Source organism: Bos taurus, chromosome 5 (assembly GCF_002263795.3).
Source record: "Bos taurus isolate L1 Dominette 01449 registration number 42190680 breed Hereford chromosome 5, ARS-UCD2.0, whole genome shotgun sequence".
NCBI classification, from domain to species: Eukaryota; Metazoa; Chordata; class Mammalia; order Artiodactyla; family Bovidae; genus Bos; species Bos taurus.
Genome location: NC_037332.1, coordinates 28,042,882 through 28,070,669, shown reverse-complemented (window position 1 = coordinate 28,070,669; position 27,788 = coordinate 28,042,882). Strand labels below are relative to the sequence as shown.

Sequence of the window (27,788 nt, the reverse complement as noted above, 5' to 3'; positions counted from 1 at the left end):
CTGAGCGACTTCACTTTCACTTTTCACTTTCATGCATTGGAGAAGGAAATGGCAACCCACTCCAGTGTTCTTTCCTGGAGAATCCCAGGGACAGGGGAGCCTGGTGGGCTGCCATCTATGGGGTCACACAGAGTCGGACACGACTGAAGTGACTTAGCAATAGTTTTGTTATAGAGCTGATCATCCATTTTGTTGACTGAAGGCAATAATTGCAACATTGTGCCTCAACTCAGTAGCCTGTGATCCTCCACCATGCCCCAGGATGGGTCCCAGATCTCCTAAAGTGAAACCAGTGATACCCAAAGAAAGCCTGAAAAAGAGATGCCCAGTTGACACTTGCTACAATCTTTCTCCATCTGGGAGCCCATTACTGCCAGTCCCACCCAGTGGCAGAGGTAGCCCTCATTGACCAGCTGTGGCCAGTTGACTCACAAGGACCTTGTGTGAATAGTCTGAACACCAGGGCCCTTCTGGTGGCCACACCTCTTCCCTTTAGCTCCTCCCCCTTTCCTCTCCTTTCCTGGACTCCCAGTTTCATTCCTTCAAAACTTGTCAACTTTCAAGTTGTTTAGCAATGCAGAGATCTGGAATGGGTGACCTTTGAATAGAAAGTTTTATTTGAAAAGCATTAACAGAGGTTTTTTTGAGATGAGATAATTAGGGCAGGTGCAAGTTTGAACCCAAAATCAGGCTTTGAAACAGTAGACATTCAGTAAGGAAAGTTCTGGTAACGGATGACCCCACCTTTGGTTGACTCCAGTCATCAACAGCATGGCCATTTCTGGTTGGGCCGGAGGTGAGGGCTTATGACCCGTTCCTGGGCAGCAGTCCCCCAGCCCTTTTGTGCAAGACCTGCAAGAAGGGAAGAGTGAATTTGCCTGAGCTTATTGTAAGTCCCCCAGTAATAAGCAGGGTCAGGGATTGACGTTGCGTTTGAACGTTGCCCTTCCACAGGGATGTGTTTTCTACTTCTTGGTTTGGGTCCTTGGGTGTGCCACCACTTGAGAGACTACCCTTAGAAAATGTTAAACAAGAACTAAATACATCAACGCAGATGGACTCAACTGTCACTGTGCTGCTCCAGTGAGAGGCTCAGACCTTCACTTGCGAGGGAACATAAGGCCCTAGCTTGTCCTGGGACCCTGACCTCAGACTCTTCCTCAAACCAAAGACCAGAACACTGAAATACTCATGCTGTTGGCAAAGGAATACTTAATGTAGTTCTTTGCTTTTCTCTCCTCCATAGTAATCTTCATTTAAGGACTGTGCTGTGCTATTAGATTTTTGAGGGCACACAATAGTAATGCTATGAAACATGCATGCATTTCTGTTGATTGTCAGTACCTAGTTGTCCATTAAAGCCATGTTCCCTCTGCCATGTGTTAAAAGCTATTTGACAGATTTTATGGTATTTAATGAGTATTTATAGTATTTAATGTTCCAGGCATTATAGAGAAGACAAAAATGCTGAAAGAATTAGTACACATGGGAATTTTTCATCAATGAGATTTGTATCAATTGCTAAATATAAACTTCTATTGAAAAAAGTAGCTTTATAGATTGCTAGATCCTAGCTTTAAGTAATATTTGTATACCTGATCTTTAAAAATAATTTCATCATAATTAAAAACAATATAGAGTAATTTGAGCTATTAGAGGGCAGAAGAGGAGATCCAATTATGTAACTATCCTTGGAAACTTAAGTTGTCACTTTTATACATAGATACCTGTAGTATAAGAGTTAAAATAAGAAAGCATATTTTCTTGTTCTTTGGTTGCTGAGAATATTAAGCTAATGTTCACAAGGAAGAATTATTAGAAATGTCATCAACTCTCTACTGTTCTGTTCATGAAATGAAGCTAAGTTCTTCTTTGATTATAATGAAAGTACATTTCATTATAAGTGAAAGCACATTTACATCTTTAAGTACACATTGGACTTTATGGGATTTCTATGTCCTGTGTATCACAGAACACCCAGTAAATACTTTTGTATATTGATTCCTATGTGCAGATCTGTGAGTATAACAGTGAAAGTAGCTGATTATTCTTCCCTGCTGTAAATATTACCCCATACTTGACTGTAAGACACAGACACCATGCAGGACAGGTTAGACTGGGTTAAGGTAGCCAGAAGAGTTCCTGGAGGAGGTATATTCTGACTTGATATAAAAAGCAAGATTTCTAGGTTTCAGATCTTTGGGGACCAACTTCCATATTGCAGACCTGTGATGGTCTAATAGAAGGTCATTATCTCTCATCCAAGCTCTGCTGCAAAATGCTGTCACACAGACTGGAGCTTTTGAAACTTTACATAACCTACTCTCTTACTTTTGAGAAATAATTATTTCATTTGTAGGTCATCCTCCTTTTGCCTGTTCTTTTGCACATTTCATTGCCTCATAGTGCTCCCATCAAAGGGTGAACAGCTATAGAAAGAGGTTAAATTCAAGTCTGATCACCTGACAAATTTGGTAACATAAGCAAAATATGAGTATCATTCTCAAAAATAACCTTGGGGAGTTTCCAGATTTCAGATATCCTGGCTCTCCTTGTTCAAAGTGATGAAGAATGCAAGTATAATTATTTTATTCTAAGGACAAAACTGTTAGATCTAAAAGAGATTTCTTGGTCTAAGAATTAAGAAATAACTGCCTCTCAGTCTAAAGGCCTTCTTAACATGAATTGGAGAAGCACAAAACTAATATTTTAATTTAAGGGAGAGTGACTCCTTAGCAGAGTATCATTGCCTTTCTGATAGAGGACAGAAGAGACAGCTCTTCTCAGCCACATGTGCCAATGAGTGGCATTACAATCTAAGGCGCAACAGAGATGAGGAAAATCGGATCCCGCTCAGGCTCAAACTAGAGCCCAGAGCTGCCCCCTGGTGTTCCTTGTACAGCACAGCCCTTTAAGCCCTTTTGGTCCTGTGCTGGTTGGCAGCGGACCCTATCTTCTTCCCTACACCGAAAAACGGGTGCAGGAGTGTGGTGATACTTGTCACCTTCTTCTAACAAAACATGAGAAGAGTTTGTTTATATACAGGATCTCTATTTTAACTCCACTTATCCTCCAAGGATGCTAGAAAAGAAAAACAGGCTTCCCATTTCAGGGTCACCTTTCTGGGCCTTAGCAGTCCTGGCTTAAGACAACAGCAAGTAAGAATCAGGGCAGGAATGATCGCCAGCATTGTTTTCTGTCCCGCTACCTGAATGCTATTTTTGTAAGCACTTTGAACTCCTCTAGTGAAAACTGCTACAACAGTGGAAGTACTGTCTAGCTCTTCTCATCTAAGTTATGACACAAAGTTAAAAACAACCCAGAAACTTAGATTCCTAATGGGACTTCTTTTCCTTTTTTTTTCATTCCTGAGTCTACTGTAGTCAGTGATTTTTAACAATAAGCCAGTTTGGGGGGTTTCAAGAGCGATGATCTAACCCAAAACTCTCCAAAAAACCCTTTTTCCAGTAGTACATTGTGAAGAGTCAAGTCAAACCCGGGATTGACCAGAGAGATATCAGCATTAGCCAAGCAGGGGCCGACTCAGACTGAGAAGCCTGCAAAGTCAGAAAGATAAAAAGACTGAAGAAGAATAATGAACCTTGCGTGAAAAACACAACTGTTCAGATTTTGTTTTATACTGTTTGGTAGAGGGAATATAGCTTTTTTTTTTTTTTTTTTTTTCTTGAGCCTGCAAAATGATGCATGCTCAGCTCTTGCCTGAAGTAAGATAACTGGCCTTGCATAGTCATAAAAGAGACTTTATGTACTGTCAAGTGATTCACTGCTAACCCTTCAGGGTAGTTCTCTGTGGTTTTGAGCAATCTCACCTTGATTTGCAGAGGGGGAATGTCTCTGGAAAGGCAGCTGGCGAGCTTGAAATCACTCAGATTGTCCTGTGAGGGCCATATTTCATGAGTTGGTAAGAAGGAAGACTAGACAATGAAATGATTTTTTCAGTCCCAGATTGGTGCCTAGGAGAAAGACCTAGGTCAACTTGGGCAGGGGAATTTGTGTTCCCTAAAGAAGTAATTTTTAGAATTCCCCAAAGTATATTTCAGAGAAATACAAAATTTTGGTCCTGTTTATGGATCTGTCTGACTACCCTAATTCCAAAGGGAACATAATGTTTCCATAGTCATAACAAGCCATACAGTGTCATTCCCCCCCTGGAAATCAAAAGAGTGCGCGTGCCTGTACTTCTTGCCGACACTCAGCGACCTCCCCCTTCCAACGCAGGTGGTGGTGAATGCCTTGGTGGGCGCCATCCCCTCCATCATGAATGTGCTGCTGGTGTGTCTCATCTTCTGGCTGATTTTCAGCATCATGGGAGTTAACCTGTTTGCGGGAAAGTACCACTATTGCTTTAATGAGTCTTCTGAGATCCGATTTGAAATTGAAGATGTCAACAATAAAACAGAGTGCGAAAAGCTCATGGAGGGGAACAACACAGAAATCAGATGGAAGAACGTGAAGATCAACTTTGACAATGTTGGGGCAGGATATCTGGCGCTTCTTCAAGTGGTAAGATTGTTTTCAGTCCTGTGAGAATTGGACAGCTAGCAGAAATCTCCTTTCGTTCTTTTTCAACCCTATGTCCAGAATCAGGGTTGCTCTTAAGTAAGGGGTCACTGTCATTTCCCAAAGCAGATCCAGGGAGACACCTCTCCTGAGTACTGTGAGGTCTCTGAGACCTCAGTCAAGGGAATCTGTCATTGTGCTCAGAAGTTGAGTTCTGCTTAGCAAATAAGGATTTCTGCAACACAGTAAGGTTGCAGAGAGATCACCTTCTTTCTCCAGGACAGAAGTATGTAGTTAAAGAGAAAATAGGTAAGTCACAGACCAAAAAGAAAAAAAGGGCAATTTTGATGGAGCAGAACAATCCCACATTAACTGCTATGCCAGAGTTAACTGAAGAATATGACAATATGGTGGTGCTATGATGCTGCCACTATGTCATCTCAACTGCAGAGAAGGGTCTCCATGTATCACAGCAAGAAATGAAGCATTTCATCATGTCTAGTTTTCTCTCTCTCTCTGGCCAATTTTCTGGAGTGTTTGACAGGATAGTATGATGCAATGAAAACTCCTGGGCTTTGAAATCAGATGTAGGTTTGAGCCACACTCTGACATTTATTGGATATGTAACCTTGGACAAATTACTCAACCTCCCTGAGTCTTTTTCTTCATCTCTTAAATTTGAATAGTAATACCTTGCATGGTAGTTAAGAGGATTCATGGTGATTTATTAACATTCCCTAACAATGCCTGGCACACAGCAGGCATGTGCTTCATTAATAGTGTTTGCTCTTCCGTTTCTTTGTTACTATTACAACTGTTTTTACATCATATAGTTTCTGGGAGGATTAAATGTGATAGTGCAGGTGAAGCACTCAACTCAGCCTTGAGTGTAGTACAGTCTTAACTATTAGCTAGAAGGAGGCGGAGTTAATGGGATGAGCAGGGGTTTATCCCATTCCACAGCTCTTTAGTTGTTCTGTCCCGGTTCAAAAAATTGGACCCACAGATTGAACCAGAATTGGAGCAGCTTCAAGAAACCAGTGCCCATTAGCTGGCCAAATGTTGTATTGAGTCCCCACCATATGCTAGGCACTGTGCTTGGGCATTACCAGGGCCATCAGATGAATAAAGAACTGCCCAGGCCCTGAGAAAACTTAGAATCTGGTTGAGTTACTTAAATGGTAAACACGGAGGCTGTTAAATTGGTTACCCGTATTAGTTTCCAAAATCAGGTTAGGCACAATGGGAGAATTGAGTAGGGGCTGCCTAGGATAAAGCCGGTATTGCCACTACAGTAGGGTAAATGTGTGTTACTGAAGAGGGAAAAGTTCTAATTGAGGTTTTTTCTTAGTGAAACTATGAATTTTTCAAACCCCCATTACTTGTTTCACACGGTTTTAAAAATGACTCCTTCATAAAAGAGGGGTAAGTTCTAAGTAACATCAGTAGATCCCTGCCATTCATAAATACGAGTTTGCCCTTGCTTTAGGCAACCTTCTTAGACTCATTCTGAAGACCTTTTGTAAAAGTGTTGGCTCAACTACCATTGTCAACATGTTCCTTTGCCAGACTTTGATGTTATACTCAGGGACTTAGACAAAGCTCCCATGGGATCTGTATTAACAAACAGAAAATTTCTGCGTCCACTTGAGGCTGCACCCAAACTCCCCAACTTGTGTTCTCACAGAACCTAAGCCTGCCTTTTCGACCCTACCTAGACTCCCACCCACCCACCCGCTAACAGGCACAGTCTAATGACTGACTCTGTTTGCCAGGCAACCTTCAAAGGCTGGATGGACATCATGTATGCAGCCGTAGATTCCCGAAAGGTAAGGATATACCTGGTGAGATCACAGCCTTCTTAAATGATTAGAAAGCTCATGGCATGGTGAAGCTCAGTCAAGAGAGAGAGAAAGGGTTAGAACAGTTACTGCTTGTCTTATTGATTATAGATCACTTTCCCCCTCTCAGTGAGTTATCAATCACTCTCTTCCAGTGGCTCCAGATGGTTAGGCTGTTGGCTTTCACCTGACCCTCATGGAGCTGTCTCCTCTTCAGTGCTGATTTGAACTAGGTGTGGCTCCGAGCAGACAGCCCTCCCTTCTCCTTCCCCTCCCAGTTTGCATATTTTCCACCTATGTCCTGGCAGGAATAACACCTTCTCAGGGCAGGACCTGCCAGTGTGGAAAAGCAGACAGAATCTAGGGCTGCCACCCAGCTTGCTCAGCGGCTCAAGTGGTTGATGTAGCTGATGGCCTTGGCGTGTCAAAATCTATCTGATCCCCCAAGCTAGGAGCTGACTCTCTTTTCTCTCCTGTCCTTTGACAGCCTGATGAGCAGCCTAAGTATGAGGACAACATCTACATGTACATCTACTTTGTCATCTTCATCATCTTCGGCTCCTTCTTCACCCTGAACCTGTTCATTGGTGTCATCATTGATAACTTCAATCAACAAAAGAAAAAGATAGGTCTCCTCCCCGCATTGCCAGTGGCCAGAGGTCAACCCAGACGAGAGGCACTTCTGTCCCTCTGTCTGGAGAAAAAGGCCTCTCTTTCTTTAGAATCCACATCACGACGTCACTGTGGCACAGCCTCACAGTACTGTAGGCCCAGCCAGCTCGTTGTCTTCTGCTGGATTTTGCAGTGTGAGGTTTTCCACACTTATTAGACCAAACCAGCAATTTACTGGTACCAAATTTACTAGCAGTTCTTGAGGCTCTTTACTGGGTTTGACCTCCCACCAGAGGGAGGTTGGGTCCCAGAGGGTCTAGCAACAGCTGAGAAGGAAAGCAGCAGATGAACAGCTTAAGTTAGAAGTAGAAACTGTCTCGTTTTGGCATTATCTTTGTTCCTCCCTGGACCACCAGCACTTTGGGATTTGAGAGATCAACCTTGGAAAGCTCCTTCCTCACTTGTCCCAGATGGTTACTTTTTCTAAAGCAAATTGAAAAGATTACTCTTGTCATTCATTTTCTAAATCAAGTCTGTCCCAACAGACTCCAAGGAACTTCTCAAATTGCTCCCACCAAGATTTCTAAATTTTTAATATTGTCGGAAATGGGCCACTAGCTAGAACTTGAAAATCCTTTCATTTTATTTATTTTTTTTCCTTTCATTTTAAAATGTCTTTTTTAAGAATTGTATTAGGAAGCAGGCCCCCCAAAATTTATGAAGATGCGTTTAGAATCATAGCTCTCAAATTTACCCTTCCCTGAGGGTCTGTCAGTCTATTCTCTTCCTTCCTTCCTTCCCATCTCCTAGCAGGTCTCAGAAATCCCAACCTGAAAACAAAGACAGGTATATTTTTGAATTAGAATAGTTGTCAGGTCTTCCTCACTCTGGGACAGCCGTTAGCTAAACTGACCTCTGGCTTAAGAGGGTGACCCCTGGTTTACAGTGAAGGGCGTAAGGCCTTCTGGGTTCCCAGGGCTGCACCTACAGCATGTAAGAGCCAGTTGTAATTGCGCATCCTCTTTTTCCCTCCTTTACTTTGGAGGTCAGGACATCTTCATGACCGAAGAACAGAAGAAGTACTACAATGCCATGAAAAAGCTGGGCTCAAAGAAACCACAGAAGCCCATCCCCCGCCCTCTGGTGAGTTCACTGTACCGGCCCAGGGCAGGTGAGACTCCGTATGAAGAAAGACACGGCGGAGTTACTGCAGAGAAGGGAGGGGGCAAATGAGGGGCGGCCTGTGCCCTCTAGTCCGCCCCTCGCTGTCCATCCACAGGATCTAAGGAAGGGAATTTCCTGGCGGTCCAGTAGTTAGGACTCTGTGCTTTCACCTTCAAGGGCACGGGTTCAGTCCCTGGTCAGGAAACTAAGACCCTGTCATGTGGAGTGGCCAAAAACGAAAAGATCTGAGGAAGAAGGGAGGATGGGTTATGGTATGGGGTGACCTTTGCATTTGCACCCAGCCTTTTCTCGGAGCCTTCCTTGGGTGGCAACAGAGAATCGACACGTTGACCACATTGGCTCTTGCCTTGGTAGAGAGATGTTTGTTTTAAGAGACCACCTAAAAATTAACAGCAGAATGTGCAGTGAAAGCTGATCTCTTTCCTATAAGTACAAGATAGGATTTGGTCATTATTTTCTCCATGCTCTCCTTAACAAGTAAGTCTTTGCAGGGATGTGCCTGAAAGTGAAAATAATTTGTGAGAGCAGGAGAAGGTGAAACTAGGGAAGTCAGATGGCCTGATTTCCTCCCTTGAACGGAGCCTTTTGTAAAACAGACTTGGGGACAGGGATTCTGCATGGCTCTTGTGTTGGGGATTGTCCTCTTGCTTCAAAGTAGGAGATGCTATGTTCCTGAAGCCGTACACCCTGCTAGGTGGGATGTGACCCCCAAAAGCCAGGCTCAAAGTTCCATCTTCTGTAACTTTTATTTAAAGTAACTTTTTATTTAAAATAAAAATTTAAAAACCTACAGCAGAACTCTTAAAAGCGTACCTGACAACCTAATTTGTAAAAATAAAAGTGGGGCTATTTTGTTTGAGTCAAGAAGGGGAGTCCCAGTTTTGGGCCAGTCTTCTGAGAAGAGCAAAAAACAAGAATGGATGTCTGAGAGCCTTTTCCTGACTTAGCCCCACCCTATTCCTGGCGACCTCCTCTCCCCAATTTCTGAGGGCGAGGAAAGCCCTTCCTCACTGCAGAACAGTTTGAAAACCACCAAGTTAAGTAATCCTAAGAAGAAGCATATGCTTAAGTGCCTAGGTGCCCCAAAAAATCAGGGAGCTCTTAAGAAAGAGAACGTTTTCTATTATTTCTTTGATGTTAGTTTCCACAGTGTGATAGAAGTGTGGCCAAAGGGAATGGAAGAGGGCTGACATTTCTAAAGCTCTGTTCAGTACTTTGTACATGGGAGCCTGCGTGTGTTTTCTCCCCCACTAACAGAAATGCTCAGTGTGGTAGGAAGTGTTAATAGTTATTCCACAAATAGTTACACATCTCCTACTGTGTACCAAGCACTATGCAAAAAGTGATCAAATTTAGACACCACCATCATGGAGCTTACAGTATAGTGGGGCTACAGATAATAAATAAGTAACCAACAGTAATTATAAAATGTGGAATGTTGTGAGAAAAAAAAAATGCACTGAAGGACCATGATAGAAAATAATGGAAGCCTGGCGTGGAGGATCTCTTCCAACAGAGTTGGGTCTATTTGAGCGGATGAAAAGGAGTCAGAATCCCAGGGAACAAGATCCTGGAAAAGCAAATGAGGCCTTAAAAGTGGGAAATATTAGTGTGGCCAGGTGGTGATGAACTAGAGGTGGGGGGTGTGAGGTGAGCAAGACCAGACTGTGGTAGGCACTTTTAAACCAGGTTAACCAGAGGAATTTTGTTGCAAGCCTGATGGGAAACCGGTGAGAGGTTTTAAGTAGGAGAGTGATGTGATCCATTTCTGTTTTTAAGTAATCGACACTTGCCACTGCGTGGAGACTGTGTTGGATAAGGGCAAGAGAATAAGCGGGAAGACCAATCAGGAGACCCTTCTAGAGGTCCAGAGGGAAGACTGTGGTGGCTTAGGCTAGAGTAGGGCAACAGGAATGGAATGAAGTGGGTGAATTCAAGGAAGAATCAACAGGGTCTGCAGTGCATTGAATGAGGGATGAGGGAAAGGGAAGAGCAAGAATGACCCTTAGATTTCTGGCTTAGATACTGGATGAATAATCGCAGTGAGAAAGGAGCAGGTTGGGGGATGGTGGGAGAAAGGACTTGTTGAGCTCAAGATGCTTATGCAGTGCCAAGCAAACAGCCCAGGAGTTCGGAGGAAAGCTACAAGCTGGACGAGAAAACGCTTGGGAAACTAAGTGTAGAGGTAATGTGTGAGCAGTAGGAAAAGATGGCACGTGAGCTCTCCAGGGAAGGAAGAAGAGATGAAGGGAGAGCAGAAATGGCCGGCAAATGAGACCAAAAAGGGACAGCTGGAGACGCAGGAAGGCACACGGAAGCATGTGATGGCATAAAGAAAAGAGTGGTGATTTCAAAGAGCTCTTGATGAGGGAACGTTGACAGTAGTCTTTGTCCATTTCCTGCTGCCAGCCAGCACTGCAACCGAGAAAACAGAGAGAACTTGGATTCACAGGGAGGCAGCTCCCACAGTCTGCTGGGGAAGGTTTTCAAGAAGCCTTTTCTGTCTTTCCTCCCTCCCCACCCAGAACAAAATCCAAGGGATCGTCTTTGATTTTGTCACTCAACAAGCCTTCGACATTGTTATCATGATGCTCATTTGCCTTAACATGGTGACGATGATGGTGGAGACAGATACTCAGAGCAAGCAGATGGAGAACATCCTCTACTGGATCAACCTGGTCTTCGTCATCTTCTTCACCTGTGAGTGTGTGCTCAAAATGTTTGCCTTGCGGCACTACTACTTCACCATTGGCTGGAACATCTTCGACTTCGTGGTGGTCATCCTCTCCATTGTGGGTGAGTGGGGCAGGAGGGGCAGGGGAGGGGACCCGGCTGACCCTGAGGATGGGATTCCTGGGAGTGCAGCGAATGACATGCGGCCGAGGGGCCCGCAGGGTTACCCCCACGGTGCCCTCAGTCATCTTGTGGGGCTGCCCACAGCGCTGACATGGATCAGCGAGTGTCTGTGAATGTTCACGGTAGTCTTGGATTCCAAATTCTGTGGTTGAAGAGGGGGAAACGATTAGATTTGGTTCTTGCTTTCAAAGAGTTTACATTCTAACAGGGAAAAAAAAAATTGTATTTTAAAATCTATCAGTAGCAGTGTAACGTGAAAAAAGCCCTGGTAAGAGATTGTTACATTGGATGTTAATGAGAATTCTGGTGATGGTGGCTGTGTCAACACTTCGGCTGTTGCCAACACTCATTTACTACAATTTTATGGTGCTGAGTAGTTTGAGAGTTTCTTCACTTGTGTTATCTCATTATGACAGCCCAGGAATCAAGGTATTTTATTATCTTTGCTGTGAAGATGTCCAGAGTCACTCAACTCAGAGGTGGCAGAGACAGAATTCAAAAGTTGGTTTTTAACAGTGACTTTGTGGCATTTGTTTTAACCAACAAAGGGCCTGGAAGGGCTGGTGTCCTGGCAGGCAGTGGAAATGCTGTCCTATTGACCACCCTCCTCAAAATTTCCCTGCCTTCCTCACAGGCTTCTCAAATGATGCCACACTGCCTTGGTCCCAGGTGGGTGTAACTCGAGCCAGAGTGCCCGAGACAGGGAACCGGTCCCAGAGCTGAGGTGGTGACTGTGGCCACCAGAAGGCAACTGTCCTCCCACTGTCTAGTCCTGTCCTCCAGAGCACCATGTCCAAAAATGTGTTGTGTAATCTCATGTATTTCTCCTTAAGCAAAGAATCCCATAATGAAACTACTTTGGGCAACACTGTACGTTGCATTTCCCTTCAGAGGGTCACAGGGCACATTAGCCCACAGGAGGCGCTTGGAAGTCTTGGGGTAAAGAATTCTATTTAAAACGCCATCCCACCTTTATCCAATCACAACACCCTGTTTTCAAGTAATAATAATGTTTCTCAGACTTCAATGGAATATACTCTGTGCCAGTCATCATTCTAAGCGCTTTACATGTTTTAATTCATGCAGTCATCAAACAGCCCTGTAAATATCCTAAGGAGCCAAGGCACAGAGCAGTTACTGAGACACGCAGCTGATGAGCAAGCAAGCCCGGCCCTGGCCTCAGCTCCACACCCGAAACCTCCCACCAAACACACTTTGGATGATGCTGCCCTTGACCACTGTTCTTGAACTTTTTCTGCCCGCCCATCACTGAGTGGGATGGAAAACCCACAGATCAAACCATGCCCCCTATTTTCAGATGGTACTTGAAAAGAAGTAGGAAGAAGTATTTCTCTTGATGCTTGGGATTTTTTTTTAATATCATTAATTTGTTCAGAAACAAAAGTGTAGGAAAAAATCTTTTTAAATTAAGAGGCGTTGGGGTAAAACTTACCCTGGCACCCCCTAGAAAGTGAAAAATGAAAGTTTTAGTCACTCAATTGTGTCCGACTCTTTGCGACCCATTGTAGCCTACCAGGCTCCTCTGTCCATGGGATTCTCCAGGCAGGAATACTGGAGTGGGTAGCCATCCCGTTCTCCAGGGGATCTTCCCGACCCAGGGATTGAACCAGGTCTCCTGTGTTGCAGGCAGACTCTTTACCGTCTGATCCACCAGGGAAGCCCAGCACTGGGTCTTGTAGGCACCTCCTAGAGAACCTCTTAAAAGTTGACTCCACTGCCTCGATAGCTGCCTGCCTATCTCTCCCCACTTTTCTCTGGCACAATAAAACATTGGTCCTACAAAACCTTACTCAGGCATCGTCTTCTCTCTGAAGCCTCCTCTCCATCATATATGGAACACAGACATCACCTGCATTATGCTGGTTATGACTTAATTGAGAGGTAAACAGAGGAGAGCTGAGAAAGTCCTCTTGGGTGCCAGCTGAGGTAGATTTTCTTGAAAGTTCAAATGCCTCCCGAGATTCTAGCTCCAGACAAGACCCCAGCACGTTGTCTGCCTAGTCTGCACTTCCAGCACCTTGTCCCTTCTGAGAGTTAAGACTCTTTCCTAGCATAAAACCTTCAACTAACTCTTCTGCAGTTCCCTGCCCCCGTGTTTATGAGTCCCCAGGATTGGGGGATATTTCTTTCTTTAAATGAAGCTCACACTATCCCATGGGGGGGCTCTAAAGCAGGAGAGGACACTGGAGGAAGAGCACATGGTGTCACTGCCGCCCTTCTTTGTCACTTCCCAGCCGTTTCATTGCCTCTTCCTTCCACGACCCTCCCATTTTCGCTTTGTAGTTTTAAAGGCAAGTGGTCTGGTGGAGGTGGGCCCCTGGAGGAATGTGAACAGAAACAGGCCCTTTGATATGTGTGTTTTGCCCCCTACTTTCATATCCTATTAATGCCTTGACATTTTTATCTGCTGATACTGGTTTCTGATTTATGACTTTAAACACAAAATCTAGAAGCTGTGCGTTAAAAACCACTCCTGAGAAGTCCCTTTAGTTTGCAGGCTAGTTTGGTGGGATAGGGACATGGGGCCATGAGAAACCAAAAATGTCTTTCTAGAGCCAGGAAGAAAATGCCCTGAGAATTGGTGACCTTAGCAGACTAAGATTTTGCAACCACAGGGTGGAGCCAGGACTTCTCATTCACTGTTTGTGAATGTGGCAATTTGACAGCATTTTGGAGAAGAATCCATAACATCTCAGGAAGTTATGCACAGACAAATCTGAAAAAAAAAAACAAAACCCAAATTTAATACCAAAGATCAATCTCAGAAACATAATATTAGGTTTCAAAAGCAAATTAGAGATCTAGAAGAAAAAAAAATTTAAGGGAAATTAGAGATCTAGAAAGATAGATACAGTATAATTCCTTAAACCTTGTAGGCTGCTACCTATATTTTTCATACATAGCAAAATTATGAAGACACTGAGATGATGCATGCCATCTACAGGATAGTGGGTGCTTCTGGAGGTGATGAGTGGAAGCAGATGTGGTCTCTGGGTGCTGTTGTTTTCTCTGCTTTTCTATATGTTTGAAACATGTGATTTTCTTTTGAGAAAATTTTTTTTATTATGAGAGTTCAGATTGACTAGTAAGGCACTCACTCTATAAAGTCCTTTGAAGTTAAGGGTTCCATAGTGCCAGATGACATAAGTAAAGAGAAAGGGCATTTCCAATCTCAGTAACCTATCTCCCGTTCCCCTTCTTAGGAATGTTCCTGGCTGATATCATTGAGAAATACTTTGTCTCCCCAACCCTGTTCCGAGTCATCCGATTGGCCCGTATTGGGCGCATCCTGCGTCTGATCAAAGGCGCAAAGGGAATTCGTACCCTGCTCTTTGCCTTAATGATGTCCTTGCCTGCTCTGTTCAACATCGGCCTTCTGCTCTTCCTGGTCATGTTCATCTTCTCCATCTTTGGGATGTCTAATTTTGCATACGTGAAGCACGAGGCTGGCATTGATGACATGTTCAACTTTGAGACCTTCGGCAACAGCATGATCTGCCTCTTTCAGATCACCACGTCGGCTGGTTGGGACGGCCTCCTGCTGCCCATCCTAAACCGCCCCCCTGACTGCAATTTGGATAAGGAACACCCAGGGAGTGGCTTTAAAGGAGACTGCGGGAACCCTTCAGTGGGCATCTTCTTCTTTGTGAGCTACATCATCATCTCCTTCCTGATTGTGGTGAACATGTACATTGCCATCATCTTGGAAAACTTCAGCGTAGCCACAGAGGAAAGCGCAGACCCTCTGAGCGAGGACGACTTTGAGACCTTCTATGAGATCTGGGAGAAGTTCGACCCCGATGCCACCCAGTTCATCGAGTACTGTAAGCTGGCAGACTTTGCAGATGCCCTGGAGCATCCCCTCCGCGTGCCCAAGCCCAACACCATTGAGCTCATCGCCATGGATCTGCCAATGGTCAGCGGGGATCGCATCCACTGCTTGGACATCCTTTTTGCCTTCACCAAGCGGGTCCTAGGAGATAGTGGGGAGTTGGACATCCTTCGGCAACAGATGGAGGAGAGGTTCGTGGCATCCAATCCTTCCAAAGTGTCTTATGAGCCAATCACGACCACGCTGCGGCGCAAGCAGGAGGAGGTATCAGCAGTGGTCCTGCAGCGTGCCTACCGGGGACATTTAGCCAGGCGGGGCTTCATCTGCAAAAAGACAACTTCCAATAAGCTGGAGAATGGAGGCACACACCGGGAGAAAAAAGAGAGCACCCCATCCACAGCCTCCCTCCCCTCCTATGACAGTGTGACTAAACCCGAGAAAGAGAAACAGCAACGGGCGGAGGAAGGACGAAGGGAAAGAGCCAAAAGACAAAAAGAGGTCAGAGAATCCAAGTGTTAGAGGAAAGCAAAAATTCAACATTGTACAGACTTAAAACTTGCAAGTGAAAGATTGTTTACAAACTTCTGAATATTATCAATGCAGAACAGCTGTGGAGACACTTTATCCCGAAGATCTATACCAAACGTAGTCTGCTTACCACGTACCACGGTTGCATCTTGAGCAGTGACCTGCCAAGGGCAAAGGACCCTGCTCCCTGGACTCACAGATTTTCTAATGCTTGGGCAGGTGGTTACTGCATGTTCCACATCAGTCAATGCAACTTAGGACAAAACTAACAGGATACATAAAACAGAGGTCAGGCTGCCGGGACCAGTGTATTTCCGTTGCAGCCAGATGGATTTTTTTTGTTTGTTTTTTATTTTGTTGATTCTCAGAAGCAGAAAGCATCACTTTAAAAGTTTGTTTGTTCATGCAAACTCTATTTGCATTCTTACATTAGTTAAGCTAAGCAGCAAAAAGGAAAAACACACACACTCACATTTAGCCCATGTCATTTACTTGTCAGTTTCTTTGACATAATGCCGCATCTTCTCCACATGGGCTTCACGTGGTTTGGAGATGGGTGGGGGAAAACAATCAGGTTTCTTCAGGCTGAGGAGGACTTGCTCAGGCCGATTCCAAACATTGTGTTCGTTCAATGCGTAGAAATGATTTGCATGATGGCATGCCGTGATCAGGAGTCATGCATGAGAACCATACACCACAGGACACTACTAACCCTCTCCCCTGCACTGGGTCAGCCTTTGGACAGGACCCAGCCCTGCACCGTTCACTGTATTTGGAGAAAAAATGGTAAGCATTCCATGCCCGCTGCAATTCTTTCTGAATTCTTAGAAGTCTTTCATACACCTTCTGGGTAGGGAAACATAACCAACCAATTGACCACCACCACCACCAACAACAAAAAAAAACAAACCCAGTCCAACAAGCAGATGGATCCGTTGTGTGTGTATGTTTAACAGACATCTCTAACATACAGCCATTGTTGCACATTTTGAAAGATGAACTCTTTAATGCTGCTCTGTGTCCCATACGTGGGGAAACTTTGATCTCGAATGGCTTGTATTAATGTCACTGTAAAACCAAATCTTAGGGCTAAAAACAAAAATCAAAAAAATTTTTTTCATTTATATCTTGCAATATTTATGATGATTGTTTAGCCTTCATACTGGAGAACTGACACTTTTGGGGGGTAGAGATAAAAGTGCTATTCAGAGTAGCATGTTATCTCTAGAAGGTCATTTGGGGAACTTAAAACAACCTTTCGTTGGGGGTAAAGGGGTGCTCACTTCATCTGTATCATGTCCTCTGCATTGTGGCTTTCTCCGGGCTGGGGTCCACATGGAGGGGGTTTAGATATTCCGAACGGGCCTCTCTCTTCTATGGAGTGGTTGTCACAAGCTCAGTTGCTGCACAGTTCCTCTTGCCCGCATCACATTCTTGCACCATGCAGGGCTTCCTTTACCCACAGAGGTGAGTGAGGGCAGCAGCGCTGAGCTATGGCTGTGGTTTCTTTCATTTCTTATTAGAATCGATGATCACTGGTGGGACCTCAGGAGAGATGGAGCCGCCTCTGAACCCAGCCCACTTGATTTCTTTATTGCACTGGTTCTCATGAGAAAGCGATTTAATATGAATCCTTAAGAACTTCCAGCTTCCCCAGCACATTCCCTTTCAGCCAGTTTCGCCATCTGCTTAGCGACCTGCACATTGTCATTGGAGGGTGGCTTTGGCGGGGAGCGTCATAGCTTCTGTTCTATCTCCCACTTTCAGGAAGAGAGTTCTTAGTCCAGGGGTTTCTCATCCGATGACTAGATTTCAGAGCTAAGATGCTGCAGGTGAATGTGTCAGGAAGTCGATTCAAAGAATGAGGAGAGACTTCAGCATGCAAACCAAATCAAAATGAATTCTTCCTGAACCATACGGTAGAGGGGAAAAAACAACCCATAGTCAGACACACCAATCGGCCTTGCAGTAGGAGCACTTTGGATGTAATTTCACAGTCCACCTGACTAGTTTTGCATAGAACAAACCACAGCCAGTCAGTAAGCAGAGCTTCCTGTCTTGCTGGACCGTTAGAAACTCTGTCCAGTTCTCAGAAGCCTGCTTCTGCGACGTCATCCGTAGAACTTTTTGTACTACACCCGATTCCAGGTTGGGAAGGCATTCTCTTCAGTGACCCTGCTAACTGCTAGGATGAATGTATAGTAACATGTACAGGCTACATCGTAAACAGCACAAAACAGAAGCTGACGTGTGGTTATTCTTTTTAAGAGAATTATAAATACTGTAATATATCATTTTATTTTATTGGCATGCCTTTTTGTAAATACAAAGTATTAACTTATTAAATAGGAAATGGCTTCTGGCTTATGCCATTGTCATGTTTATTTTTATTTTTTATACTTTTCTTTCTTCTTAGAATTTAGATGCTGTCAGCCAATGTACATCCCCAAACCAGACAGACAGACAAAAAATTTTTTATTGCTAATGGTCTTTTCCAAAACAACAAAAAAATATATATATTTTTGTTCCAATGTGCAATAAATTCTAACCACTTCTATGCAAGATTTGGCTAAACTTCATAATTGTTCTTGTTCTTAGGTCTTGAGATGGGCCACAGAGCTATAAGATCCCGCTCCGTCCTCCAAGTGCTCGTGCTAGTGATGTCATTAAGCTACTAGAGCATATTAATGAGATTTTTTGAGCTCTGACCTTTTTTCCTCCCCCAGGCCCTGCTCTCCCCACCCAGCAGGCTGTCTCCTCAGTGACACACACAGGCCTTGGTATCTGACACCCATCAGCCAGCTTCATAGGGAAGAAGCCACCTCCACTCTATTTGAAGTTTCACTTTTTTTGTTGTTTGTTTCTAAAAACTTTTCCCACCTTCTTTCTCCCCACCTGATGGCCCTCCACCCACCCACTCGTTCATGCACTCTCGCACTCACCCGCCCTGCTCCACACTTCTTTGGTAGTAAGTGACACCATCACCAGCAGTTTACACCCGCAGTTAACAGGCATTGAACTGAAAGAGTCATGAAGGCGTTCTCGCACGTCTTCACCCAGTGGATAAGTGGCAACGCTTTGCCAAATATTAACAAAGCCAATCAAAAAGCAGCAGCAGCCACAGTATCACTGCACATATATATATATAGATATATAAATATGATATAAATATTTATTTTTTGTAGCCAGGTCCTTGGTGCAGTATTTATACTCCAGAATCCACCTTTAAAAAAAGGACAAAAAGCAAAAAGACATGTGTGATGCTGTTAATTTAAAACGCAGAGCCAAAGCCACCGAGCAGCAGCTGACATGGTTGCTGGTTTGTGTGTGAAAAACACTTTCCCCTCTTCTTTTCTTTAACCTCCTTGTTGCTTAGGATGAGGAGACTCCGTCATTTAAAGCCGAGGGCGAGAGCAGGAGACACTTCCCAAGTCAGCTGCCTTGGACCCACCCCTCTGAATGAGCCACTCTTGGCATCAGAAGTTGACTGAGGAGAGATTAACAGAAACTCCCAGTCAAAGCCCCTGGAACAGCGATGCCCAGAGTTCTCTCATTTTTTGCTGCAACCAACGTAAGCTTGTAAAAGACCAATAGTAAAGACTAGTGTATTAGTGAATGCATGGAGGCCAGCACTGCTCTAACCAAGACGTGATGAAAAGTACATCACTTCTATAAGCCAAAAGGAAACAAAATAAAAATGACCCTTTTTACTGTACAAGGGAAGCCTGTCTTGGTGTGCGTTTGTTGCTTGACTCTCCCAATATTTTTAATACCTGGGAAGTGGGACTTTAGCACATCTGGGGAAAGGAGGGGAACGAAAGGGAGAGAAATGGGGATTTCTTGCAAAGTTCTGGCTAAAAAGCCAAGATTGGAGAGAAAAGCAAAGTCCTGATCTCCCCAGGTCCCCACTCACCCACTGCGTGTGGCTTTCCTCCCCCTGCTGGGCCGCTGCTTCCAGGCCCATTGATACCTGTTCCTCACCCCCGGCAGAGCCCCCAGAGATGATGCCAGCCAACCCAGCTGGACTGGCCTTACTCCTGCCTTTTTCACCAGTATTTTAAGAAGACCATTCCAACGCCCCATAGCTCGGGCGAGCACAATGCCCAACAGCCTCCACTCTGCTAGCTACTGCTGGGCCCTGCCCTCCATCTCCCCCACCCACAAACCAGCAGACTCGGCTGGTCTCATTGGCACCACCCCGCCCCGCTTTGGGGACACCCCTCTCTAGGCCACGTCTCCCAGTCCAGGAACACTCAGGAGGATTTTGAAGTGCCCACTCTAGTCCGCTCCAGGAGCTCCGCTCTGGAGAGAGATGGCTGGTAGGTCAGTCCCCATCCTCCCCTCTCGGCCCCCAGCCTCCAGGCCTGCTGTGGAGGTTAGATGGCCACGGTTGTGACTTAGTGACTGAGTCCTGGGCATCTTCTGTAATGATGCCTCTTTCTTTTCTCAGATGTTGCCCAAAGTTTTGCAAAAAGCTTCGTTCATTTTCAGGTACCCCCACCCCCTAAAGAATTGGCTGCAGCTAGCCAGCCAGGGGGGACATCAGGAGAGAAGAGGGAGTCTGGGTGGGGAGGGGCCCAAGTTTTGCCATCTGGGCTGTGGCTCAGCATTGTGCTTTCTTGGATTCCCCTTCCAAGAGCACCAAGATTTCCTGTCAAAACGCTCCTGAGGCACCCCCTGCCCCTGCCCCCCACTGCTGTTTGCTGTACATAGAGGCTAAGTGGGGTGGGGTGGGCGGGTGTGCACGTGTGGTGTGTGTGTGTGTGAAGAATGTATATAGGTAAAGGGGAGCGCGGTCCAGTGGTTCCAGAGAAGGGACAGAACTCCTGTGTTCCATCCCTAGCTCAACCACTGACTCGCTGTGTGGCCTTGGGCAAGTCACTTAACCTCTCTGTGCCTCAGTTTCCCCGTCTGTAAAATGGGGATAATAATACTGACCTACCTCACAGGGGTGTTGTGAGGCTTTAACTAAATGTTTTGTAAAGTGTTTTTTGAGATACAGAGGCAAAGGCACTAGGGAAGGGCAAAGTATTTATTTGGACTTCCGGAAGATGAAATGGTACCATAAATGCTGCTATTCTGAGAGCCATTTTAAACTGCACTGCTCCAACCACCCCCGCTTCTCATCACCAGGACAGCAGGTCGAGAAAATGTCTTTCCTTTCACTTGCTTCTGGGGTTTGTGATTGTTCTAGACACAATTCTTTTACCCTTGCTGTATCTCCTTCCCTCACCCACTCGACTTGTTCCCTGTTCCGTTTATGCGGAAATGGCAGAAGTGCTTGAGAAATGAGAATGTATAAGTGGATTGGAAGTTTATAGTCTGAAATTTCAATTTTACTTTGTACTGTACATCTTTTTACTTTAGAATTTGCAATAAAGGGTTACGTCAATCTTGTTTTCAACTCTCCTCTTGGACTGGCCTGTCATTCTGTCATTACTCGCACACCGGAGCCCCTTGGCCCAGGGGTGCCCACCCAGCAGGACCCCAAGGCATCTGCTGTCCTTCTCCGTGGTGGGAGCACAGTCTGAGTGAAGTTGGTGTGGGGGCTCACCCAGGCTCAGCTCCCTCAGTGGGGCTGGCAGTGCCCCACCCACTCAGGTGGGTAGGGAGAGTTTGGGACTCCAGGGAGAGCTTCAGGAGGCCTTGCCTGAGTGGAGAAAGCAGCTTGGAGACAGCAACCCCTGGAAGTGGGCACAGCAACCCCTGGAAGTGGGCGCAGCTCCAGCAGGGCCTCAGAGTAAACAAGCTCTGCATCTCGTTGTGTGCTTTTGCCCCAGCTCCATTGCTGCTCACAGATCCTTCCCTCTGAGCTCAAACTTTTGGTTCAAAGCAGCTCTGCATTCAAACACCTGACTGTGCCACTTAATAGTTGTGACCATTTCCTTATGTGTAATGTAGATAACACCTTCCTTCTTGGGTTTCTAAAGAGGCTAACAAATAATGTATGTAACTGCTTAGCCTAGGGCCTGGCACACAGTGCTCAATAAATGGTAGCTCTTAGCGGAAGAGTAAGTGCAAGATGAAGGAACTAAAGCTGACGCGAATTGGGAGGGCCCGCCTCCCCTACCCTAGCCCGCAGACTGGCACCTGAGCCCCTCCTCTTCCACTGGCAGCCCCACTGGCTATGCAGTCATTTCCAACCAACAGATAAACTGATCGTTCCCACCTTTACGTGTTTTGTAACTTTTATATGTCAAAAGCGGCACGCCACCAGGTCTGTGCTCCCATTTCACAGCTGGAGTCACAGAGGCAAGGAAGTATGGGGCCCGCCTGCAGCCCAGGCCGCCGGGGACGCCAGCGGCTCTGCAGTCAAGAGTGGCTCCGCTTCCCCACAGCCAGGAGCCCTGGCGGACCGAAGCAGGGGCGGGGTGGGCGGCCGGGGGCTGCCCAGCCGCACCCAGTCGCCATCGCCGCCGGTGATCCACGGAATGAGTAGGATGAGCAGCGCCCCGGCGCCCAGCGCCCCCCCGAAGCCGGTGAGGAAGCCCAGAGCCAGCGGCCCGGCCCAGCCCGCGGGGCTCCGCTGATACGGCCCCTGGGGCAGTCGCTCCACGATCAGCTCCAGCTCGTCCCAGTTGGGCTCGGGGACCGAGGAGCGGCGGGAACGCAGGGCCGGGGCTGGGACGGGGGCAGCGGGGGCGTCGGCGGTGGGTATGTAGCGCTGCCCGAACTTGCGCAGCTGTAGTGTTGCCTGCTGGTGGAGGTTCTTGCCCAGCTCCCGGGCCACGTCTGGGCGGCCGCTGCGCCGCAAGGCCCGGGCCACGCGGTCCCACGACAAGGACGGGGCCTCGGCAGCCAGCCAGGCCGCCAGCCCCTCCCGGCAGCCGTCGGACATGTCGGCAGGCTCGGCCGCCGGCTTCCCCGCTGCCTCGCGCCTCCGCCGCCGTCGGCCTGGCATCGCCGACGTGGGCACAGGCTCGGGCTGCGCCAGCTGGTCCTCCGAAAGCCTGGCCAGCTCAGCCTCGACGTCCGGCTCCGGCGCCTTCAGCAGCGATTGGAAGTGGCCGCACTCCTCCGGGGTTAGCAGCTGGGCCAGGCGGACGGCCGCGTGAGGGCCCATGGCGTCCACTGCCCCCGCCGGAGCCAAAGCCCAGACCCAGAGCGCCAGCGCCAGGGCCCCCGCCGGAGCCCGTGCCGCCATCATCGGGCGGTGACTGCGATCCAGCGACTGTGGGGGGAGGAGCTCCGAATGCCCGCGGGTGGGGGAGGGGCGCCAACATCCAGGGATGGGTGGGAGGAACGAGGTTCCCACATCCAGGGATGAGAAAGGGGTCCTCCAACACAACTTGTAGAAGGAAGATCTCCTAACACCCAGAAACAGGAGTTTCGAGGGGAAGATCTCACAAAACCCCGGGGGCTGAAGTGAGTTTTCAATACCCAGGGATCAGTAGGGGGACTGGAGGCTAGGATCCCGGCCCCTTATATTGAAATGCCCGCTGGAGGCCTCCTGGCTGGCCCATTTCTGTCAAACTTAGTAGGTCTCCAACATCTCTTGTATCCCATTTACCGCCCCTCACCCTCCACCAGAAGCCTTAGACCCCTTACTCTTATTTCCTATATCCAATCAATCCCCAAATTTTCTCATTACCTGCATGCTGTTGCTTCAGTGGTGTCTGACTCTTTGCAACTCCATGGACTGTTACCCACCAGGCTTCTCTGTCCATGGGATTCTCCAAGCAAAAGTACTGGAGTGGTTGTCCTGCCCTCCTCCAGGACATCTTCAAAACCCAGGGGTCGAACCCAAGTCTCTTACATCTACTTTGACCGGCGGGTTCTTTACCACTAGCCAACATGGGAAGCCTTATTACCTACTAAATATGTAGAGACTCTACCCTTTCCTGTCCTCCCGCAGTGCATCCAAACCCTCATGCTCTGTTTGGACACAGTAAGTGATCCTCAAGTCCCCACTCCGCCTCCACACACAGGGACTGAACTCGCTTCCTTTCCCCAAGCAAGCTCAGCTCAGGTGCTTCTTTAGATCTTGGACTGCACTCTCCGCTCTGCCTTAGTCACTGCTCAGCTGACAAGTCCTCTCTGGGATGCCCTCCCTGCCTCCCACCCACACCCTTGGCCCTGTGTCTTCTCTAGGCACCCCCATCTGCTCCCACAGCACCCTATAGCTCTGCCTTCATACTGTCTCCCCCATTTGACTGTGTGTGTGCTGAGTCATGTCCAACTCCTTGTGACCCCGTGGACTGTAGCCCACCAGACTTCTCTGTCCATGGGATCCTCCAGGAAATACTGGAGTGGCTTGACATTTCCTCCTCCACAGGATCGTCCTGACCCACAAATCGAACCCACCTGTCTTGCGTCCCCTGCATTGGCAGGTGGACTCTTTATCGCTGTGCCTGGGAAGCGGCCCCATCTGACTGTAAGGGCTACCTGTTGTCCCTGTAGCAACTAGTGCATAACAGGTGCTCAGGTAAAGATTTGTTGAATTGGTGTGTGAACTCTTCACTTGCAAATCAGTCCTTGTCCACCAGCAACTAACCCCCCTCCTCACCCACCCCCCACAGGCTTCATGGAGGAGCCTCAGCTCTTCAGGGGCATGGAAGAGCCTCCTGGTGCAGCCTTGTGGTCCCATTGTTCCCCTCCCTTCCCCTCACTCTTGCCCTCACTTTATGCTCTTGTAACTATAGTCACAGGTATGGTACAGTTGCCAGCTTCCATAGCTTTGTCAAGCTGAACCCACCCAAACCCGTCCAGGAAGTTGTTCTGACCCAGCGCCAGTACCACCACCACCACGAGTTAGGGTCTTTTCTGGGCATTCTCGAAATAACCTGTGCATCCTCCATCAGGACACTTCCTGGAAATGAATTCGAGGATTTAGTCAACATTTATTCAGTGTCTTCTATGTGCACCAAACACTGTGCCAGATGTGAGAATATAAAAATTTTGATAAGGTCCCTCCTCGAGCAGCTTTATCCAGCTGTATTTTCAAATGATCCATTGTTGAGCTTTTCCCATCCGGTAATGTGGGCTCTCCAGAACTGAGGCTGTACTTAACCACTTCTGTATCCTGAGTGCTGTCTACACAGAGTAGGTGTGCAATAAACCACCTAGAGGGTGAGGGGGGTCTGGACCTCCAAGGGCCAAGAGGGTTGGGGTCGCTGACCCGTAGTTCATTGCGCTGGAGCCCTCACACACAGGAACACCAGTTGTTTCTCTCCAAGCAGAAACTGCTTCATACAATCTGGCCATGGGCAGGCTTTGGCTCCTGAAAGCCCTGGATAGGCTCTAAGCCTGGGCCAGTGGAAGCCAGGGGGCCTGCTTCCCTGTCCCTTCTGCATTTTTGATCATTTTGCTGAGCACATTCAAGTCCTCAGAAGTTGTGGGTCCAAACCTCACATGGGCATTTCCATACAGCCTTTTTAACAAGATGTTCCTCGCCAGTTTTTCGTGTCCCAGTTTATGCTGACTTGTCAGAGTCTGGGGATTGGCAGATGGTGGTGGACGAAGGATCCCGTGACCTGAAAGACTAGATCACACTGTGTCCCCACGCTGCCCTCTGTCCCCTTTCCCTCCATCCAAGGATGGAGTACGAATATGATCCTAGCTCTGGCCAAGGGCTGCTGGCCAGCTTCTAAGTGAAACTTCCTCTTCAGCACTCATCTATTCATTCACCCACTCACTCACTCACTTAGCAAACACATAAGCCCTTCTTCATCACTCATGCTTCAGAGGCTGTTAAGTCAGCCCCAACACTGAGCCTCTAGGAGCTCAGAATTGCAGGCAGACCTTCCCGATCAAGAGGTTTCTCCCCCGGTGGCCTCACTTGTGTGCTAGGCACTCACAGTAACAGGAATGGTCATGTTTTGCTGAAGAAACCAACACACCCACAGAGCCACATCTGTGGCACCAGCAGACCTGGAAGCTCAAGCATTTCCCAGAGGGCTCCCCACATCCTGCTGCCCCCAAGAAATCCTCTGGAAACCACGTGTCATCGCTTTAATACTGTGTCATACTTTCTTTTAAAATACAGTCTCTTCTGAGGTAGACAGACCGAACTGCAGAGCGTCATCAAACAGGAGATAAATACATCCATGTACAACACGCATCAACATGAGGTAGAAATGGTTACAGCTGGAGGGGAGGACCCCAACCCCAACGTGGGTAAAGGAAGAAGAGAGCCAGCCTGCCCTCCCCCCATCCCTGCCCCTGGATTCTTTGGTATGCCCCCCCCACATTGCCAGAGCTGGACCTGCCCTTCTCCCACTCGCCCCAGTGCCCTGAGGTAGTGCTAGTAGACTGGGGGCTGTCTCCCTGTGCAAAGCTCCCCAAGGCCAGTAGAGGAGGCGGTGGGGGCCGTGGGCCTCAGTCAGTGAGCTCCCCCCCCAACCCCAAGAGCTGTCTACCTCTTGAAGGGATGGCTGAGATCCCAAACCCCCTCCCCAGTGCCCTCCACCCACCCACCCCCCTTATACATACACACACCTGAGAGAACCTGCTCACTCGCTGCTCCCCCCATGGGCTTTTCACAGCCAAGACCCTGCACCCACTGCTTTTGAGGCACCGTAGCCCTTCAGCCAGCCAGCTCCAAGGAGCAGAAGGAAGGTCAGGGACCAAGGCGGGGAGGGAGAAGAGAAAACAGAGCTGCTTTCCTGTTAGCACTCCTAGGCCAGCACAGACCCTCAGCACCTTGGCACCTGAAACATCCCCTTGGACTTCCTTCCAGCTGGGAGTGGGAGGTGGGAGACACTGGAGGAGCTGTCAAGGTGGTGAGAAACAAGGGAGGCTAGGGTAGTGGGAGAGAGAAGTGGGGTGGTGGCTTGTTTCCCCACCTCTGGACCAAAGGTCAGAGTTGTTAAATGGGCTCCTCAACAGAGTTGGGGGGGGGGGCAAAATACCCCAAAGCCCCATCACAGGAAAGCTGGTGGGAAAAGAATACAGTTCTCACAAGGAAGGGTGCCTAAGCCTGGGCCTCTGGTGGAGAGTTTGGGTGGGACTGAGAATAAAAGTCCAATTTTTATTCAGGGGAACACAGCTGCCCATCTCCTTCACCCTCTCATAGCCCCTGGAGTTCTAGACCTAGGACCCTAAGAGAACAGGAGAGGTAAGAGTCCCCTAAGAACCTTCTCCTGCAATGGACACACACTCACTCACCCCTCCTCAGAGCCTCCCAGCAGACCATGGAGGCTGAGTCTGCAGTGAACTCTGTGCCCAATCAGACCTATGGCCAGACTACCTTCCCTCTGGAGGAAATCTTCTTAGCATAAGTTACAGGAGACCTCTGCCTAGACAGGGACCAGGTGGGATGACCTCTCTGGGGAATTTCCACCCGGCTCACGTTCCCATTTGGGCCCTCTCAGCCTACCCGCTAGGTCTGGGGCAGGCGGTGGGCAAGGGCATCCCAACTCTGGGTAACCAACCCCGCACACAAAACACCCCACTCAGCTGAGGGGTGGGGCCTACAGGAAGAGCAGCAGGAAGGGAGCAAGACCTGCCTCCTTCCAAATGCCGCAACTCAGTCCTCATCACCTCTGCCTACAACCTTGGCCCTGAGGAGGCGGCCCCTGCAATACATTCTGCTTCTGTCCCAAGAAGCGCAGGGGTTGGAGTGTGGCCTCTCGGTCTTCCTCTCCCCTTCCCCTCAGGTCTCACTTTCTGAGTCTTCTGAGAATCTGCTTCCCTAGGGCTGAAGGGGTTGAAGGGCTGGGGGTGGGGGGAACACACACAGGAAAGCAGCCAAAATCTAACATTCTTTCTGAGGTCAGTTTCTTCCTGAGTTGTCAAAAGAAAAACAGCAAATTCTACACATCTTAAAAAAATAAGAGGCCTAAAATATTAAACAAGCTACATTTCTGGAATTTTCCTCCTCAAAAACAACAACAAAACCCCCTTCTTTGGGTGTTTTTCTTTTTTGCTTGACTCCCACAGACCGAAGGTTTCAGCTGGATGAGGGATAAGGGGTGAAGGGAACCCCCTCCTCCTCAGCCCCTTAACCTCCGGATCTTCCGCAAAGGGACACTGCAGTCTTTGAATGTGAGACAGAAGGCAGGGAGAGGGACCAAGACACAGAGAGGCTAGAGAGCAAGGGACAGAAACGGAAGCACTGAAGGTGATGGAGAGACAGGGCGGGGAGCGAGAAGGGTGTATGGTTAGTGACAAAGCGACGGAGAAAGAAAACTACCAGAAGCAGAGAAAGGGAGACGAGGGGAAAGGAGAGGGAGCCATTCAGACAGCGAGGAGACAAAAGGATTGTGGCGAGAGAGCAGGAGTTCCTTAGGCCCCGGGGCCAGTCTTCCGCGGGGCAGAGATGGCGAGCTTCCCGTCCACAATAAATAGGAAAAAACCTGAGTACACAGCGCATATGGCATCTCTCTGCCCAGCACAAGCATTTTCCTTCCCACGGGAAAAAAAAAAACAAAAACCACCGGCAGCCCCCTCCA

The 27,788-nt window shown here is 47.7% G+C and overlaps 2 protein-coding genes across 5 annotated transcripts in view; one reads left to right on the top strand and one right to left on the bottom strand.

Moving 5' to 3' along the window:
• SCN8A (sodium voltage-gated channel alpha subunit 8) overlaps nucleotides 1-20,805 on the top strand; it is a 198,001-nt gene extending 177,196 nt beyond the window's left edge. For 3 of the 4 annotated variants that reach the window (XM_059886569.1, XM_024991947.2, XM_059886568.1), the window contains 6 exons: nucleotides 4,240-4,524; nucleotides 6,297-6,350; nucleotides 6,850-6,987; nucleotides 8,013-8,117; nucleotides 10,685-10,955; nucleotides 14,240-20,805. In XM_059886569.1, the coding sequence (XP_059742552.1) occupies nucleotides 4,240-4,524; nucleotides 6,297-6,350; nucleotides 6,850-6,987; nucleotides 8,013-8,117; nucleotides 10,685-10,955; nucleotides 14,240-15,387 (2,001 nt within the window). In that variant the 3' untranslated portion in view covers nucleotides 15,388-20,805. The remainder of the gene's footprint in view (nucleotides 1-4,239; nucleotides 4,525-6,296; nucleotides 6,351-6,849; nucleotides 6,988-8,012; nucleotides 8,118-10,684; nucleotides 10,956-14,239) is intronic. The other variant, NM_001193102.1, reaches the window with a different exon arrangement.
• TMDD1 (transmembrane and death domain 1) lies at nucleotides 20,794-22,555 on the bottom strand. Its single transcript, XM_024992351.2, has one exon. The coding sequence runs from the start codon at nucleotides 22,541-22,543 to the stop codon at nucleotides 21,641-21,643; it is 903 nt and encodes a 300-aa protein (XP_024848119.2). The 5' UTR covers nucleotides 22,544-22,555; the 3' UTR covers nucleotides 20,794-21,640.
• Nucleotides 22,556-27,788: the final 5,233 nt, after the last annotated feature.